The sequence below is a fragment of the Bufo gargarizans genome, chromosome 10 (genome assembly GCF_014858855.1).
Source record: "Bufo gargarizans isolate SCDJY-AF-19 chromosome 10, ASM1485885v1, whole genome shotgun sequence".
Classification (NCBI taxonomy): Eukaryota; Metazoa; Chordata; class Amphibia; order Anura; family Bufonidae; genus Bufo; species Bufo gargarizans.
The window spans coordinates 110771207-110791296 of record NC_058089.1 but is presented as its reverse complement, the minus strand read 5'-3'; the positions used below and the strand labels follow the sequence as shown (position 1 = coordinate 110791296).

The 20090-nt window shown below is 44.5% G+C and overlaps 1 protein-coding gene across 1 annotated transcript in view; it reads right to left on the bottom strand.

Annotated features, from left to right (window-relative positions):
• ACSF3 (acyl-CoA synthetase family member 3) overlaps window positions 1–20090 on the bottom strand; it is a 45776-nt gene that overhangs the window by 23567 nt on the left and 2119 nt on the right. Inside the window, exons 2-5 of the mRNA XM_044270593.1 lie at window positions 16645–16800; window positions 10769–10923; window positions 10333–10478; window positions 579–691 (exon numbers count right to left, since the gene is read on the bottom strand). Of these exons, the coding sequence (XP_044126528.1) occupies window positions 579–691; window positions 10333–10478; window positions 10769–10923; window positions 16645–16800 (570 nt within the window). The remainder of the gene's footprint in view (window positions 1–578; window positions 692–10332; window positions 10479–10768; window positions 10924–16644; window positions 16801–20090) is intronic.

The window sequence follows — 20090 nt, the reverse complement described above, 5'->3', positions numbered from 1 at the left end:
ACAATAATGCAAAACTTGCATCCTGTATGTCTGCTTGGTTGTGTTGGCGTGATAAACCCATTCAATGCCAGTGCAAAAAAAATAAAAAAATGTTAAAAAAATTAACTGGAGGCTTCTGTTTGTTTCTTATTGTCTACATCTAAGAGTCTATGCAAAATGAATGATCACAATTTTTTTTGTGCATATTGGTTTTTGCAACCTATAAATACGATAGAGAATTTGATTCTGATCTTGTAATAAATTTCTGCAGGGAGGGGGTAAAATAAATCAACAAGTTGCGGTGGTGTCATTTCATTTTAAGCCATCTGTTGAAAGAATAAATAAAATCAGGACGCAATATCATTCCCCGCAGATTTTTACACGCCTTGTGAAGTTACAGGAAATGTGGAATGAAGGAAAAATAACTGACTGAGAAAAAAAAAATTACAGAATATTCATCTCTCCTGATAAACTGTTTGGTATTAACCTCAGCTGAGCTCTTTGTGTCATAACCTGCTATTTCATCCACAAGTTTGCAGAAAGCGATCAGGTGATTACAGGAGGAGAGATCGGACAGACCACAGACGATGCGCCGTTACCTCTGTGCCAGCGGCATCTCCTTCAGCGTGGACAGTATAGGAGCTTCCTTCTTTCTGAGGGATCTCAGTGGCTATACGGACACCTACGCCTGGAAATGGGTTACCCACCGAACCTGGCAAAAAGATAAAAAGCTGAAATTTAACACTATCATCTAGTCTAGATTTGGAACCTTGGGTGTAAAACCGGCCATAGACATCAGATGACCATTGATCGAAATAGCTCTCCCATACACACGCATGCTCGGCTGACACACCTCTCTAGTGGGCGGCTTATCTCCTGAGAACACAAAGGATCAGGCATGTTTAAATCCAAAATGCCTGACCCTTCTGTCTCCCGACATCTGCCATCAGGGGAGAGTCAGAAGGCCTCCACACACATTAGATCAGAACTCCCACCATGCCCTGCTGCAGGCAGTCTAAGCATGCTGGGAGTTGTATTTTTGCAACAGCTGGAGAGCCTCAGGTTGGCCATGCCTGCATTAGATGGACAGTTGATCACACCGACATACATCTAATGTGTATGGCCTGCTTAATGAGGTTTTCCAGGAATTAAATATTAAAAGGGTTATCCAATACTATAAAAATGTCCCCCATGTGCCGGGCCCCTCACAGTGAATCTACTTACCTGGCTCCCAGCACCGCCACAGCTGCTTCTCCCGGTGTGAAAACATTTGGTGTCAGGGGGGGGAGCAGCCAAAAGGCAGGCAGGGACGGGGAAGAGCCTCCCTAGCGTCACCCGCAATGCTAGAGAGGCTTATCCCCGTCACACCAGATGTTTTCATCCACGCATGGCGATAAGCAGTAGCGGTGATCAGGAGCGGGGAGCCAAGTACGTATATTCAGTGTGAGGGGCCGGGCATATGGGGGACATATATATAGTATTGGATAACCCCTTTAATGACCTATCCTTAGGTCTGATCGGTGGGAGTCAGACTCCTGGCACCACCACCGATCAGCTGTTCGAAGGGACTGCAGCGCTTGGACAAATGCTACAGCCTCTTTATAGTAAACCATGCACAGCGCCGCACATTGTATAGTGGCCGGGCTCAGTACTGCAGATCAACCTTATTCAGTTAAATGATGAACAAGGACCTTCAAATTCAGATCAACAGGGGTGCTGGGGTTCAAACTTACCGGTCAGATATTGAAATCCTATCCTGAGTATAGGTCAGCAACATTTAAGTCCCAGACAACCGCTTTAACTCTAGAAAATACTATGGTGTGCAGTGAGGTGTAGGTAGGAGTGAAAAATTTGGTGGTGGCTTTTGGTTGTTTAGCACCGCCATGTGTTTTATACATTGAAAACTATATCTGCTAATTGACACTATTAATATTTCCCCAAAAAGAACTGAAATTGCACTAAAACACAGTGGGCGGAGGACTTATAGATTTAACTATTGAGACCTATGAGTTCTATTTTAAGTCCTAGGCATCCATGTCATCCGTATGTTGCTAATGTGAATCCAAGTGTAATTGGAAATGCAGTGGTCACACCTCAGTATGGATATCATAAGCTAAGGCAAGAGTGACTGCTGTGGTGGTGCATAAAATCAGGCTGGGACCTGCCGCACCTTTCATCCATATGCTTCAAATATCTATCACGTAACTGTTTGGCCAGATCAGGGATGGGCAAACTGCGGCTCTCCAGCTGTTGTAAAACTACAGCTCCCAGTATGCCCAGTCTGCCTACAGCTATCAGCCTACAGCAGGGCATGATGGGATTTGTAGTTTTACAACAGCTGGAGAGCTGCAGTTTGCCCATCACTGGGCCTGATAAAGCTCAGATTACATTAGCATCAAATCTTCTGTTTCTGACAGATCCACGAGGACGGCTAGGTCAAACTATGACTCACAGCATGCTCTATTCATTTCTATGGAGTTCTGAGAACAGCCAAGCAACATCTTGGGAGTCATAGTTTTACCACAGCTGGAGCGCCAGAGGTTAGCCATCACAGCTATACAGTGTTGTTTTTTCGGCACTGGCATACTGCAGCTCAGCTCTCATTCACTGTAATGGGAGCTAAGCTGCAGTACCCCTGCGTGGGCACAGCACGGTGTACAGAGCTGTCCGCTTCCTGCTCCACACACTGGATAGTTTCCAGCATGGCAGATGATCAGTGTGGGTTGCGGGTGATGGACCCCCAAGGATTTGATATTGATAACCTATCCTAAGAATAGGTGATTAATATCCATAGCCCGGATAACCCCTTTAAAGGGAACCTGTCACCGGGATTTTGTGTATAGAGCCTGAGGACATGGGTTGCTAGATGGCCGCTGGCACATCCGCAATACCCAGTCCCTATAGCTCTGTGTGCTTTTATTGTGTATAAAAACATCGATTTGATACATATGCAAATTAACCTGAGATGTGTCCTGTACATGAGATGAGTCAGGGACAGGACTCATCTCAGGTTAATTTGCATATGTATCAAATCGATGTTTTTACACAATAAAAGCACACAGAGCTATGGGGACTGGGTATTGCGGATGTGCTAGCGGCCATCTAGCAACCCATGTCCTCAGCTCTATACACAAAATCCCAGTGACAGGTTCCCTTTAAAGTATAAGTACAATTAGTGTCTTATTTTAAGGTTTCTTTCTCTCTTTCTTAGCCTTGCCAAGTAAGGCCCCATTCACATAAAAAAGTACGGTATACCAAACGGCGCACAGTTTTTCACTGTATACAGTTGTTTTAAATAGTCTAGTATGCTATTCCATACCGTTTTTATTTTTCAATTAAACTTTTTGTACAACCAGATACAAGTTATGATCTTATTATCACAATGTAAACAAATAGAAGAAACATTCAAGTAATTTGACAACTTTATATCCCGCCTCCCATACCTCCATCCCACCCTGATAAGAAATCCCCCCCCCCCCCCCCGACTCCAGCATTGGTAGACCAGTTGGTAATTACATAGTATGGCCATTAAACTTATGGGGACATCTGCGTTTTAAGAATACCGCGTTCTCATACATCAGCATGGTGTTAACCTTATTTTGAGAAATTCCTCCACCACTGGGGGGCTCGTTTGGATCTAGTGTAATGCTATCAGTTCCCTGGCTAGCCTCCCTATTGCTATCCTACCTGCCTCGGCCGCTCCAATCTCAGCCACATATCCTAAAATACATATTTTAGGTTCTCGAGGAGCCCGGACTGAGAAGACTCTCTGGATTAGTTCTAAAACCCTCATCCAAAACACATCCAGTCTTGGACATTGCCATATCATGTGCAGTAAGTCCGCCGGTTCCATCTGACATCTCGGACATTTGGCATCTGCTCTGACACCAATACGGTGTAAAAACACTGGTGTTTTGTAAACCCTGTGTATAATGAACAGCTGTGATGATTTGCCATTTTCACTCAACGACGTTTTCGGTACTGCCCATTGCTCTTTTGATATCTCCCCTACATCTCTCTCCCATGCTCTCATTCTGGATAGTGGGTGGGAATCCAGAAATGTATCTAAAAGCATTTGATAAATTGTAGATATTATTCCTTTTTTATCCCCTCCCGAGACCATTAGGTGTAGAGTGGCGTCCCTAGAGATCACATCCCTACTGGTTTTAATCATGGAGTTGTATGCATGTCTTATCTGCAGATATTGGTAGACGTCGTCCTCTTGGTATGCAGTACACCTCCTGTAGGTTAGTGAATGTATTCCATACCTTTTATTTGGTACACCGACCCGATAGAGGCTAAAAGGACAAGTCTTTTGGCCTCCGTCAGGTGAATGGAACCAGTGGATATGTTTAGCATGTTTGACTGGGACTCATAAGGCTAAGTGTATGGCCGTACAGGGGCGGGATTTCCACTGAGGATTTTGCAGCAGGATTTCACCCTCTGCAATGCAAATTGCGGAAATCCACAGCATAAATTGACGTGTCAGCAGATTCAAAATCAGCACCACAGGTCAATTTATGCTGCAGAATTATTAATTTTTTGCAGCGTTTAGATGAGATTTCCGAAAATGTAATCCACATAGCCTGGTCCAAATCTGGCGTCTTTACGCCCTGTGTGGACTTACCCTGTGTGTGCTTTACTAACATTAACAGGCATCGAGCCGTCCACATTTTACATTGACATAAGTTGACAAAGAAGGGAACATGGTTATATAAACATGCTATAATGCATGTGGACAGCAAAAAAAAAAACAAAAAAAAACCCCACAAAAAACTAAAATCTGGAAGCACGTCGTTCATATACTCTAGGTAAACACAGCCCTTGATGCACGCGGCCCCCCAGCCCCCAATACGGAGGCTGCTTGTGAGAGCGGAGCTGTGTAATTGAGGATGCTGCATGCGCCGGGCTCAGGGGGGTCCACATGCTGCTGTGTACGGAGGGGCCCTGGGAGGATTGAGACAGGCCGGTGATAAGACACACTGCGATCCGCCTGTCACAATGCGCCAGGTCCCCGCTGGAGCAGCCATTAGCCAACTGTGATCTAAACCTCCAATTAAAGCACTGATTAGACCCGGCGAGGCGTGAGCTACCCATGAATAATTCATAGCTATGTGCGTGAAAAAGGAGAGAGAAGAAACTCAAATGCAGCAGAATTAACCCTTTCTGCACCTCACTTAAAGGAAGCAGCTGAAAGAGCTATTGTATCCTTTTTTTAGAGTATCCCAACATGGTGAACTGGTGATGTACAAAGATATGCCCCCCCCCCACAACCATCATGTGACAGGCTGGCATCATGAAAGGGTCTATGCAAGAATTTTTGTGCAAGCGCCAGTATGTGCAAAAACTTGCAACTTTTTTTCCCCCCCTTTAAGGAGATTTTCTAAGATTTTTTTTTAACTGATGATCTACCCTCTAGATAGGTCATGAGTATCTTACTGGTGGGGTCCGACACCCGGGACATCCCCGCTGATCAGCAGCTTGAAAATACAGCGGCACTCATGTGGGCGCCGCGGCCTTCTCTCTGCTTTTCCTAGGCCAGTGACAACACGTTTATTGATCACGTGGCCTCGGAGCAGCACAGCCCCATTCAAGTGCAATACCAAGCACAGCCTCTATACAATGTCAGGTAGTGAGACGGCAGTGAGGCTCACAGGAGCGCTGCTACCTTCTCAAAACAGCTGATCGTTGGGGGTCCCAGTGTCAGAGCCCCAGCAATCAGATACTGATGACCTATCATGAGGAAACCCCTTTTAAATTACAAATTACACTGTAAATTACTCCTGACATCTACACCAGCTCTTGCCCACCATAGATTTCTGATTCTGGCATATGGACCTTCTGAGCTGTGCCAAACCTATTAAGGGTAACATAGCAACATAGTAACATAGTACATAAGGCCGAAAAAAAGACATTTGTCCATCCAGTTTGGCCTGTCATCCTGCAAGTTGATCCAGAGGAAGGCAAAAAAAAAAACCCTGTGAGGTAGAAGCCAATTTTCCTCACTTTAGGGAAATAAAAAATTCCTTCCCGACTCCAATCAGGCAATCGGAATAACTCCCTGGATCAGCGACCCCTCTCTAGTAGCTATAACCTGTAATATTATTACATCCAGGCCCCTCCTGAATTCCTTTATTGCACTCCCCATCACCACCTCCTCAGGCAGAGAGCTCCATAGTCTCACTGCTCTTACCGTAAAGAATCCTCTTCTATGTTTGTGTACAAACCTTCTTTCCTCCAGACGCAGAGGATGTCCCCTCGTCACAGTCACAGTCACAGTCCTGAGGATAAATAGATGATGGGATAGATCTCTGTACTGACCCCTGATATATTTATACATAGTAATTAGATCTCCCCTCAGTTGTCTTTTTTCTAAAGTGAATAACCCTAATTTTGATAATCTATCAGGGTACTGTAGTTGCCCCATTCCAGTTATTACTTTAGTTGCCCTCCTCTGGACCCTCTCCAGCTCTGCTATGTCTGCCTTGTTTACAGGAGCCCAGAACTGTACACAGTACTCCATGTGTGGTCTGACTAATGATTTGTATAGTGGTAGGACTATGTTCTCATCACGGGCATCTATGCCCCTTTTGATGCAACCCATTATCTTATTGGCCTTGGCAGCAGCTGCCTGACACTGGTATTTGCAGCTTAGTTTGCTGTTTATTCAAATTCCTAGATCCTTCTCCATGTCAGTGTTACCAAGTCTTTTACCATTTAGTTTGTACGGGTGACTTGCATTATTCCTTCCCATGTGCATAACCTTACATTTATCAGTGTTAAACCTCATCTGCCACTTATCTGCTCAAGCCTCCAGTCTATCCAGATCCATCTGTAGCAGTATATTGTCCTCATCAGTGTAAAATTACTTTACACAGTTTAGTGTCATCTGTGAAAATTGATACTTTACTATGCAAGCCTTCTACAAGATCATTAATAAATATATTGAAGAGAATAGGGCCCAAAACTGACCCCTGAGGTACCCCACTAGTGACAGTGACCCAATCTGAGTGTGTACCGTTAATAACCACCCTCTGTTTTCTATCACTGAGCCAGTTACATACCCACATACAGACGTTTTCTCCCAGTCCGAGCATTCTCATTTTATATACTAACCTTTTATGTGGTACAGTGTCAAATGCTTTGGAGAAGTCCAGATATACGACATCCATTGATTCGCCGCTGTCAAGTCTAGAACTTACCTCCTCATAGAAACGGATTAAATTAGTTTGACATGACCGATCCCTCATGAAGTCATGCTGATATGGCGTTATTTGCTTATTTCCGTTGAGATGCTCTAAGATAGCATCTCTCAGAAAACCTTCAAGCAGTTTACCCACAACAGATGTTAAACTTACCGGCCTATAGTTTCCAGACTCTGTTTTTGGACCCTTTTTGAATATTGGCACCACATTTGCTATGCGCCAATCCTGTGGGACATTCCCTGTTAGTATAGAGTCTGCAAATATCAGAAATAAGGGTATGGCTATGACATTACTTAATTCCCTTAGGATACGGGGGGGGTGTATGCCATCCGGTCCTGGCGATTTGTCTATTTTAATCTTTTTAAGTTGCCGTTGTACTTCTTCCTAGGTCAGACAGGACACTTTTAATGGGGAATTTATTTTTACATTCAGCATGTCATCTGACAGTTTATTTTCCTCAGTGAATACATTGGAGAAAAAAATATTTAACAGCTTTGCTTTCTCCTCGTCGCTCTCTGCGACTCCCCCCTCATTACTCTTTAAAGGGCCGACACCTTCAAATTTATACTTAACATTTATATAATTGAAGAACATTTTAGGGTTAGTTTTATTCTCTTTGGCAATTGATCTTTCAGTCTCTAGTTTGGCCGCTTTTATTTGTTTTTTACATGTTCGGTACTTTCACACTTGCGACAGAGTGATCCGGCAATCTGCATGCAAACGGACAGCATTTGTAGACGGATCCGGATGCGTCTCACAAATGCATTGCAAGAACGGATCCATCTGTCCGTTTGTCATACAGACAAACTGATCCGTTTCTATTTTTTTTTTACATTTTTAAAGGTCTGCGCATGCGCAGACCGGAAGGACGAGTCCAGCATTGCGGTATTTTTATTGCCGGATACGGGACTAATACATTCCTATGGAAAAGAAAAAATGACGGATTCGGCATTCAGGCAAGTGTTCCGTTTTTTTATGGCCGGAGATAAAACCGTAGCGTGCTGCAGTATTATCTCCGTCCTGATCAGTCAAAAAGACTGCACTGAAGACATCCTTAAGCATCCAGAATGGATTGCTCTCCATTCAGAATGCATGGGGATAAAACTGATCAGTTATTTTCCGGTATTGAGCCCCTAGGATGGAACTCTATGGCGGAAAAGAAAAACGCTAGTGTGAAAGTACCCTTAGGCCAGGCTACACGGCGAAGTGTGTTGCACGACATTTCACGTAATGTATTTCAACGGTGTCGCAATGTGACGCGACAGTCGCAGTGTGTCGCATTGCAAAACCATTTAAATACATTACATGAAATGTCACTGTGTAGCCGTATCCTTTTTTGTCATGAGACACATGTTGCTGTGTAGCCCCAGCCTTAGAGGCATGCATATCTTAACAATTTTGGTGCACCTCACAAAACTGCAAATCAGAAATGTCAGTCTTGATCGATTCCCCCCTTAAATCTATGGCCGTGGATTTGTCTAAGATCTGTCTAGAATTTAATATCTATGGGGCCCTTTAAACTTGCACCATCAAGGGGAACAAGGATTAGAAAGATGGATTTTCCTTCTCTGATTCTTTCTTTTTTTTTTTTCTCTAGAAACAAGCATCACTAGGTGAGTATGACAGTTATCAGCTGTAATCTGTGGGGGAATCTGACAGTAAGTGTTACATTCCCCTGCAGTGCCCCCACAGGGGAAATGAAGAAGTACACAGTCCCCATTCAAATCAATGGGATATCTGTATAACATGTGACAGATCTTTCAAAGTAAGAGGTGCTCATTTAATCCACTCTACTCTCTGGCCAAAAAATAAGAATCCTGAACCGAGGAGCCCTCTCTATTAACTCCCTATCAGTCTGGTTTACCTATAGTCAACTTTATTTACTGAAATGTTGAAAAGAGATTCTGTCACCAGGATTAACGTAACATCAGGTAAGGTAACATAAGATAAAATAAGATAACATCAATTAGGAGTCCCTTGGCGACCAACTTGCTTGAAATTTCCGGTTTCCTGCCACACGCCAAAGACATACTGATAGGGACCTTAGATTGTGAGCCCCATTGGGGACAGTGGGATGCTAATGTCTGTAAAGCGCTGCGGAATATAGTAGCGTTATATAAGTGCAAATAATAAATAAATGTAATAAAAGTTTACAGTTAAAAAATAAAATAAAAATCTAGTGACCATTTCGGTTTGAGCAGGTCGTCTTTAACTTTTTTAAATCTTCACCTTAAGGGTCCATTCACATGTCAGTATTTTTCTATATCGTTTTTTGCGGATCCGTTGTTCCTGAAAATGTTTCCGTATGTCATCCGTTTTTTTTCGGATCCATTGACTTTGTATTGTACCAGGAACCGATTTTTGCAGATAATAATAGGACAAGTTTTATATTTTATCAGATTTTTTTTAGGACCCATTGAAAATGAATGGGTACGCAACTGGTCCGCATCTGTTCCGTAAAAAACGGAATGGATCCGGAAAGAACCAACGGACGTGTGAATGGACCCTTAGAGTGATTTGGAGCTCTGTATCAGAAAACTGGTGCTGGCAACTGGTATAATTATATATTGAGAAATTAGTCAGCAAAGAATTCTGGACCGACTGTAAAAATAATAGGAGAATAAAACGTAAGGTTTACTTTAAGACACCTGAACGATTATTTGGAAAGATCTGGAACTTAATACTTATCCTTAAATACAGTTGTACTGATGATAAGGGAGGTAAACTACAGTAAATGTTAAAGGGGTATTCCCATCTGGATAGTTACGACACATCCTCTGGGACCGGCTCCTATCTCAAGAACAGGGCTCCATCTTGCGCCGCCATGAACGGAGAGGAGGCTGCACACATGCGGCTCTCTTCATTTACTGCTACAGGATATACTTGGCATCCTCTCCATTCATGGTGGTGCAAGATGAGGCCAGGTAGGAGGGGATCCCAGAGGTGGGACCTGCACCTATTGGGACATTTATAGCGTATTCTGTGACTATGCCCAAAATGTGCGGAAGGAACAACCCCATTTAATAAAGACTGGTTCTGAACGAAGCAGGTGATGAACCACGTTTCAGTAAAGAGGAAACTAGGAGGATACGATTAAGTACATATTACAGCCTTCCATATGACAACATATGATGTTCTAGTTGGTTACCTGGCACACGCGGTCCATTGAGTGGGTTTGTAAGTGCCATGCCAATTTCAGTCATACCGTATCTCTCCAGAAGAGTGTGACCAGTGATTTCTCTCCATCGCTCTAAAGTCGGAACAGGAAGAGCCGACGACCCAGACACCATCAACCTGAAGGTAACATCCAAACACAGAAGAACGTTAACACATTCAGAAACAATTCTAATATGCAATGACCTCAACGGTAAAGTAAACCTGCCAAAAGGGGAGTCTGAACAGGTAGGGACCGCACCTCTTAGATTCCCATTACAAGAATGGGGTTCAGCCCCTACTCTCTCCTTCTCACACCCTGTCTTCAGCTTGTAACCAGAGGTTCCTATAAACCATCAGCAGATATTTACACCATATATCCCTACGGTTGGATCCACTTAAATTTCATCTGTCATAGCCTGCACCATTACCTGATCTTCTGCTGGCACATTGCCTTCACAAAGTCCTTAATGCCTGGCTTAGCCAGGTGACTCTCATAGTAATCAATCAGTTTGCTGTAGATGGTGGGTACGGCCATAAAGACGTTGATAGAGCGCGAGTCCGTGCTTAGAAAGTGTTCCCAGACCTAAAGAAAAGACGACAACTTACTCACTGTGGGAAGAGTAACAGCTTACAGGTACAGGTACACTCCAAAATTCGGAACACGAGACGAAAGCAGGCTGTAGTCTTTATCTACAGATTTAAGGGGGAACTACTCCAACAATGGTATCCTGTACAGGATAAGGAAATTGATTTTTATTTATTCTTACCAAAAATTGTTTCAAAGCCATGGTAATTAAGAGCTAAGGAGGTTGTCTTAAAGACAGTTCTGTATCTATAGCATTACATACATCTGTTATGTTGCAGTACTGAGTGGAGACATCACAAACATTTACAGTATTTTCCACAAGATCACTATTTTTTACTAAAAACTTTTCCTTGATGTTGGTATTAGGTGGTTAATACATTTGTATATACAAATTTGAATAGAAAGATGGCATGTCCACCTCCTTTTATCCAGGCCGGATATAGAGCGGCAATCAATCACACGTAAATGATGACGCATAAACATTTATCCTGACTGATCTTCCTCCCAAAAGATATCTATTTCCTATGCAATTAAGTGGGTTAAAATGTCTAGGCACAATGAGGCAGAATCCTAAAGATGGCTACTTGTATGGTTTTATGTCTGCCCCCCCGGTTGACCTAAGGACAGATAACTTCACTAAACCCGGATGCGCCAAATCGTGCAATTAATGCCGGAATCCCCCTAAACTGTGGGAGGCTGCCGCTTTAGTCATTTCTATGGGACTGCTAGAAGTAGCCGAAATAGCTCCATTCATTATCATAGCACATGCTATGGGCCCCTGTTCTAGTGATCAGTAGGGGTCCCAGCAGAGGGACACCCACCTGGTTAACAGTTATGCCATATGCGCTGGATAGCTAATGTGCCATTATAGGTTGTCCGCTGTCTTCATATCTGCTTTGGCTCTAATATGGTAAAACTATGGGGGCATCATATTTATGTGTGGGAGACATAGAGGGCGTCAGTACTGTGTGCAGAGCATTGTTACCAAGAAGGTGGGGGGGCTAATAGGATATTCTTAAGGGCTCATGCACGTGAACATGTTACGGCTGTATATACGGGCCCCGGCCGTTTTCACTTGAATGGGTCCGCAATCCGGAAGGTGCGGTGACAAAACGGAGGCACGAAACCCCACGAAAGCACTGTGGAGCCTCAGCATCGCACATGTTCTATTTTTTTTTTGCGGTGTGCACGGATCCCGGACCCATTCAAGTTGAATGCGTCTGCATTAGTGATGAGCGAACTTCTGTTTTAAGTTCGGCGTCTAAAGTTCGGCTTCCGGTTAGCGGAGAATCCCGATATGGATTCCGAATACCGTTGTGGTCCGTGGTAGCGGAATCAATAATGGCCGATTATTGATTCCGCTACCACGGACCACAACGGAAGTCGGAATCCATATCGGGATTCTCCGCTAACCGGAAGCCGAACTTTAGACGCCGAACTTAAAACAGAAGTTCGCTCATCACTAGTCTGCATCCCTCTGCGGAAACCGCACAGATGTGGCCCATGCATTTGCAGTCCCTAATGTACGGAACGGCCATGTACATGAGCCGTTATACTGTGCAAACCCTTTAAACGCTGGAGAATAGGAGCACGTTCAGTTTTCGTAGTTTTACTTCATCCGCTATGGAGGCACAGCAGGTACAAAAAGTCTCTACTGCCTCAAGCACAAATTACTGTACGACTAATGCGCACAAGGACTAAACATCTAATGGAACCAAGACAATACACTGAAGATAATGCAGAGGAGATACCTGCAGTAATGACAGGACTGCGCTGGCTTTACCTGTACGGTATATGGCTGCTGTATATGCACAAGCTGACTAAATATATTTAGTGCATTTATACACTCCCTGGTGCTCCCATTCCCCGACTCCCATGCCACGAATATATGGCTGCTAACAGAGGCTGACAGGCCGCCCCATTCCTGCCCTGTGCCACGAGCAGAAGTCTTCACAGGGACTGATTAAAGGTGAATCTCTCCCCGCCGCAGCACACGGACGCCCTCAGTGTTCTTGTACAAAACTCCAGGCTTTCTATTCCCCAGGGCGGTTTATAGTCTCAGCTTCCCTCCTGACCCTCCATCACCTCCTCCTCCTCCTTGTTCTTCACACCGCTGCTCCAGAACAATTCTCTTTAAAGCACTGGAAGTATTAACGTGCTTTACTGCCGCTGAGAGAGACATCAAAACCGACGAGAAATCTTCTAATTCAGCGCAGCTGGACGAGAAGACGGATGCTGGAAAATGTACGCTGAGTGTTTAGACCGCGCGGCCGGGTCCACACATAATGGTCATCTCTCAGATCGAGGGCAGCCAGAGGCTTTTAAGTGACAGAATAAGTAAAATATGCCCTGCAGTTCAAGAAAGACTGGACATTCTATAAGGCTGTACGCTCAAGGGCCATTTTTGCTGCTTTTTTTATTTTTTTTGCTGCGATTTAAGCAATACTGTCAAAGTGGTACATGTGAATAGGCCCCAACTAAGTAAAGATATACAGTTAAAGGTGTTGTCTGCTTTTTATTATTGATGACCTATCCTCAGCATAGGATTGACTACCGGGTCATTTCTCCTAGCACCAACGCAATTGTGATTGAGTAGTGCAGACCCCAACTTTGTTTCCCTACCCGCAGGATAGGTCATCAATAGCAGGCTGGTGGGGGTCCAACTCTTGGCATCCCCGCTAATCAGTTATTCGAAGAGAAGGCCGCGCTCATATGAGCGCTGCCTTCTCTGCTGGGTTTACCTGCTCGGAGAACAAGTGTAATTACAAGTATGGCATCCTCATTCACTTCAGAGGGACGGCCCTGTCTGTTCAAGTGAATAGGACGGATACATCCCATGGAAGTGAATGGAGACCCCATACTTGTAATTACACCTGTTCACCACTGCAATGACTGCGGCAAGCAGGTAAACATTGCAGAGAAGGCAGCGCTTGGAACGAACACGGCCTTCTCTTCAAACAGCTGATCGGCGGGGGCGCCGGGAGTGAGACCACCTTCACAATCTGATATTGATGACCTATCATCAATAGTAAAAAGCAGCCAACCCCTTTAATGAACATTTGAGTTTAATACTTTTAAGCGATGGTTATGGGCCCCACCGATCGGCAGTCCTGTGTGGCTGTTACACATGCACATTGTCACGCCATTCAAAGTCTATGAGACTGACGGTGACGGATATAGCAGAGCGAAGCGCTTAGCTATCTTCATTAGCGCTATAGACTAAATGGAGTGGCAATGCTCATGGGACACACTAAACCTCCACCTCTTGTGACAGATGAGGCCCCCATGATTACATGATGAGTTTTAAATCTGAAAAACATTCCTTTAAAGCGATTATCCAGTGTGGCGACATCACACTACCGTGATCCCATCAGTAGTCATTGTGCATTCTCTCCAGTGGAAATATGAAGAGGGGTCATAGTCTGCAACCACATTGCTTGCAACTTCTGTAGCCCACGCTGCAGAAAAATACCATGAAGAAGGAGTCACTCGGTCTCTCAAAACAGGGCACCTCATAGTTGGCCGCGACCACAAAAAATGTTAAAGTCCTTACAAGTGCTGTCTCTACTTTGTGATTAGTCTATAACTATGCTCTGCGAAGTCTATGGGGTTGTTTACACTGCGTTTCTTTCCGGCAGAATTTTAAAGCGGACACCGCACCAAAATTTCGTTAGCGGCCGTGTTGTTTCTGCCTCCTAATCTTTTCTCTAATCTGAAGATTGTGGAGCTTGTCCCTTCTCGGCGCGGCTTTAAACTTCTGAAAAGAATGGGAAGCAGAAAAGACCCAGCTGCTGCAGAATCAATGGGGGTCCGACGATCAGTTGTTTTAAGAGACTGTGGCACTCGGGTGAGCACCGCAGCCTCTTCACAGCTTACCAAATGCTGTGCCGTCTATTGTATAGTGGATGTGTATGGTACTGTAGCTCAGTCCTATTCATGGAACTTGGCTGCGTCTAGGCTAGGGGTGGGCAACCTGCAGCACTCCAGCTGCTGTGAATATACAACTCCCAGCATGCATACCGGTACTTGCTCTGCTCGCCTCAGAACTTTCATAGAAGTAAATAAAGCATGCTGGGAATTGTAGTTTCACAACAGCTCGAGAGCCGCAAGTTGACCACCCCTGTAAGCTATGTGACCGATGAACATGATGTCACTGGCCTAGGAAGAGGCTGCAGCACTCACCGAAGTGCCCTGGTCTCTTCAAACAGCTGAGCAGCGGGGGCGCCAGGAGTCGGACCCCTACCAATCAGATGCCGATGACCTATCCTGACAAAAGGTCATCAGCTTTACACACTCAGACAACGCCTTTAATAGAATTTCTTACATCTGTTACACTTAAAATACATAAAATGTTTTATGAGAAAATTCTGGTACGTTATTTCAATGAAATTAGTTTGTATGGAATAATTAAAGACTATAGACACCTTTGGAGCATTGTTTTAGTGCAATGCATGTATTTTTGTCTGAAAAGCAATTTTTTGCAATAGGGTTTTATTAAAGATTTTGTACCGTTTGGCTTCTGCAGCTTCTACGCACGTACAGTACATAGCAAGCTGCAGAATACCCTTCACCATGAAATCTGTCACAGTTGGCTCGGTCCAGTTGACCTTTGATTTGGTCATAAATTAATTTAAAAGATCAATCAGGAGAGAGGACCTGGAATGCGAGCCGTCAGACAAGCTCTCTGATAGATTTCACTGTGAACAGCACTTTGCAGCTTGCCGTGTACTGTAGTGTGATACATAGCAGCTGCAGAAGCCATTTTTATTAAAACCCTAATACAAAAATTATTTTCAGCATCAAAAGTATGCATTTAAAGGGGTATTCCAGTGGTTTGAAGTTATTCCCAATCCATAGGATAACTGTTAAAACTGTGGGGGCCCTACCGCTGGAACCCCCACCATCACAAAAATGGGGACCTGTACTCTGTGGAACCCCCCCAAAATGCACAGAGCGGGCAGTTGGACATTTGCACTGTCGCTCCATTCATTTCTAAGGGAGTTGTGGTTATAGCTATCTCTGGAGCGCCCAGAGAAACAAATGGATCAGCGGTGAGCATCTCGACCGGACGCTCTGTTCATGTCAAGGCACTGCACGGGTATAGTGTCTCTATTCTCATGATCAATGGGGTTAACAGCAGTAGGACCCCCACCGATCTAATAGCTATCCCCTAACTGCAAAGAACCAAAATATTCCTTCAAGTAAAAAAAGAAAGAAAGAAATGTTCATAGCCTTTAATGATCTATTCACATGGAGCAGTATTCAAACATGTATTTACATATACAAAAGGTTCCCTGGTAAATGTAACAGCTGGCCGAACCTGCAAAAAATGGTAATACATAATCTGTCACTAATTATTATTATGCCCTTCACAGTTCCGGCATTTCAATGTGCAATGCTGGCAGTTTTGAATTTGCACCCGCTGCAATGCTTCATCCACCTGACTATAATGGGGATGTATGTGGCTACATGACATTATTATCGGCAGTCTGAGCAGCTCAGAGAAGGGGAGACATTATTAACCTCTCTGTCGGACATTCCCTCCACAAACACTGCAGTCACTCTCTCCCGAGCCTGACATGGCTGACAACAGAGAACAACAGAGTGGATCGGTGTAGATGACGCAGTTCAGGTTTACGCTCCCTATAAGCACAGTGATTATTTTATAAAGGTTCAGTATAAAATCTCAGGTCGCCCTCGACTCCAAGCTCTCCTTACCTCCTTTGGAGAGAATTCAGGGAGCATGACACAAGTCGCCCCCACCCAAAGAGGACACAGCAATTTGTTGACCACTCCGTGCACGTGATGAAGCGGCAGAACGTGCAAAATACAATCCGATTTAGTCCACGACCATTCATCGATCAGAGCCGTTACCTGTGTGGAAGATAAGAGCAGATTAACAGCGAGTGATGAGGGGCTGAGGTGAGGAAGGTCATTCTAGTGGTAAAATACAATCAGAGCATGGAATAACGATAATCCAAAGCAGGGGGGCACAATCTTTTCCAGTCTGAGGGCCACGTTGTCACACTGCCGACTCCCAAGGGCCCAGAATCAAACATAAAGGGGCATTACTGCCTGAGACTTACATGACATATTAGGATTTTATGTCATAAATGTCTGAAAGGTTCAGATTCCACTTCCAGGATGCTGGAAGAGGAACACCTTATATCTGATCGGTGGGGGTCCGACTCCCTGCAACCCCCTTCCGATCAGCTGTTTGAAGAGGCAGTGGTGTTTCGGTGATAGCTGCTACCTCGTCCTAGGCCACTGATGTCGAGTTCAGTGGCATGTAAATGTCTGGGCATCCGTGGTCACGATTACTGTTATTGTGAACAGTTAAGGAAGTTGAAATGCTAAAGATGACACATTGGGCACCCTGCATGGTTAGTACCTATCTAGTAGCCCCCGCTTTGGCAAGTATCACAGCTTGTAAACGCTTTTTGTAGCCAGCCAAGAGTTTTTCAATTCTTTCAACATCATTGAAAATCTGACAATAGACCTCAAAAAGAGCAGTACATACAAGACAGCCCAGGAATCTCACAGAATTAAAAGACCTTTGCAAGAAGAATGGACGAGAATCCCTCAAATAAGAATTGAAAGACTTTTGGCTGCTACAAAAAGTATTTACAGGTTGTGATACTTGCAGAAAGATGTGCTACTAGGAACTAACCATGCAGGGTGCCCAAAGTTTTGCTTCGGCCCTTTTCGTTATTTTTAAAATGTAAAAGATGAAAATACTTTTGCATGTCACAGTATGTGCTGCTCAGTCCCATTCAATTTAATAGGCCTGGGTTGCAATACCAAGCACGGCCACTATACAATGTACAGCGCTGTGCTTGGTAATATACTAGGAGACCTCTTCTAACAGCTGATCAGTGGCAATGCCAGGAGTTGGAACCCCCACCAATCCGATAGTGATGTCCTATCCTGAGGATAGGTCACTAATGTTTTACTTCCACAAAACTCCTTTAAAGGGGTTGTCCAAACCGCAACTAAAACTGAATAAATAGCTGAAATGTGTTTAAAATAAAGAAAAAAAAATACTCACTTCTTGAAAGCAGCTGATGGTCCAATCCGTGGTCACATGCACAGATGCAGCCGTTCACTGGTCCTAGCTGTGACGGATCCCTGAGGGGGCTCAGTGGTCACGTGGCTGAAGCCAGCGAATGGATGCAGTAGGTGCACATAACCACAGACAGGACACCACACTTCCAGTTCACAGGGGACCAGAAGCAGCGGACACAAGACCCTCGCTGCTGGAACAATGCTGCATGCAAGAGGTGAGCTGACTTTTTACCATTACATTAAGCACATTCCCAGCCATTAATTAACTTCAGGTAGGGGGTGAGACAACCCCTGTCTGACTGATGTAGCTGAATTTGCAGACGGATGCCTTCACGGGCCAAAGTTTCCCCTGCAGTGGTCTAATTTGTGGTCATGTATTACTGAGTGAAACTCTGGCTCATAGAAGGCAGACTTCCCCTCTATAATGTACATATGCCAGAATAGTGGACAACTATGGAACATCATATAATAAAAAGATACTCCAACTAAACAATTGTGATCGCAAGCTACCTGAAGGAGAAAAGATACACAGGGAGTGGTGCCAAGCCCCGGTATTAAAGGATCATTCCAGTAGATAAAAGTTATCGCCTATTCACAGAATAGGGGATAACTATCAGATCGGTGGGGGTCCTAGAGGTAGAATCACGAGAACATGTGCCCCGTACCCCCAGCAGAGCCCCTGCTGCTGCACTGAAATGACTGGGTAGCCAGTCGCACATGCGCGAGGCCGCTCCATTCATTTCTACTATGTGAGTTCCGGAGACAGCCAAGCCCTCTACTACTGTGACCGCCGACTCCGGTCATTTCAGGGGAGCAGTAGGGGGCCTGCAGGGGGTACGGAACCTCCGCTCTCGTGATCGGTGGGGTCCCAGCGGTAGGACCCTCTATGAACTGATAGTTATACACTAGCTGTCTTATGATCGGCGGGGGTGGAATCTGACTGGTTGCTATGGGCAACTAAACCAGTTCGATAAATCTCCCCTTAAGTGTTTTTGCTCTACAGACCCGAGTTTGTTTCTTACAGTTTAGTTGGAATATAATTATATGGTGGTCACTGTTACCAAGGTTTTCATGGACAGTGACATTTCTCACAAGCTCTGATCCAGAAGAACATCGCCTCTAGTCGGATCTTCTACAAACTGGCCCATAAAGAGGAGGAATTGTCTCCCTTTTGCAGCAGAGGCAGAACCATGTTCCCAATCTACAGTATGTTGGGATAGTTAAAATCTCCCATTATTACCGCTGTGCTGGCCTGTGCCGGCCTCTCCATAGCTGATCATCTAGCTCCTCGGTGATATTGGGGGGGGGGTCTATAGTTCACACCAAGAAATATTTTTAAATTATTTTCTTCCCTCTGTAATTCCCACCCACAAGGTTTAAACATCTTCACAACCTTCATCCACAATTGTTTCCATCGCACTTACTTTCATATCACTCCTGTCATACAGACGTACTCCACCACCTTTGCGTTTAGCCCTATCGTTTCTGAAGATTTACAGCCCAATCATGAGAAGAGTCCGGCCATGTCTCAGCAACACCAACTACATCAATATGTTTCTCCACTACCAAGGCCTCCAGTTCTCCCATTTTGCTTGCTAGACTTCTGGCATTTGTCAACATACATTTTAAGATGGCACCAATTGTTACACTTTTAGAAAAAAAAACTTTTATTTTATTTTTTATGATCATTTTTCCTCTTTCAGATTTGGTTTATAACTGACGGATCTCCTTTCTCACTTTTCTGATACTCCCCCTCCCCCCCCATGTATACTGACCCCTCTCTAACCTGTCTACCTCCATATTTATAGCCATATCCTCCCCCCTCATCCCTAGTTTAAATGCATTGCCACCTCAGCCAGAATTCTCTCCCCCAACACAACAAGGTGCAAATTATCTGCGGAGCCTAGTTCCTTAATTATTCTTAAGGACCTTCCATATACCATTTATTCTGTCATTGGTACCAACATGGACCACTACAGCTAGGTCATCCCCAGCGCCTCCCAGTAATTTATCCACCCGTTCCACCACATGCTGAACCCTGGCACCAGGAAGACAGTAAACCATTCGGCTGGGGCGGTCTTGGCGTGAAATTATTCTAT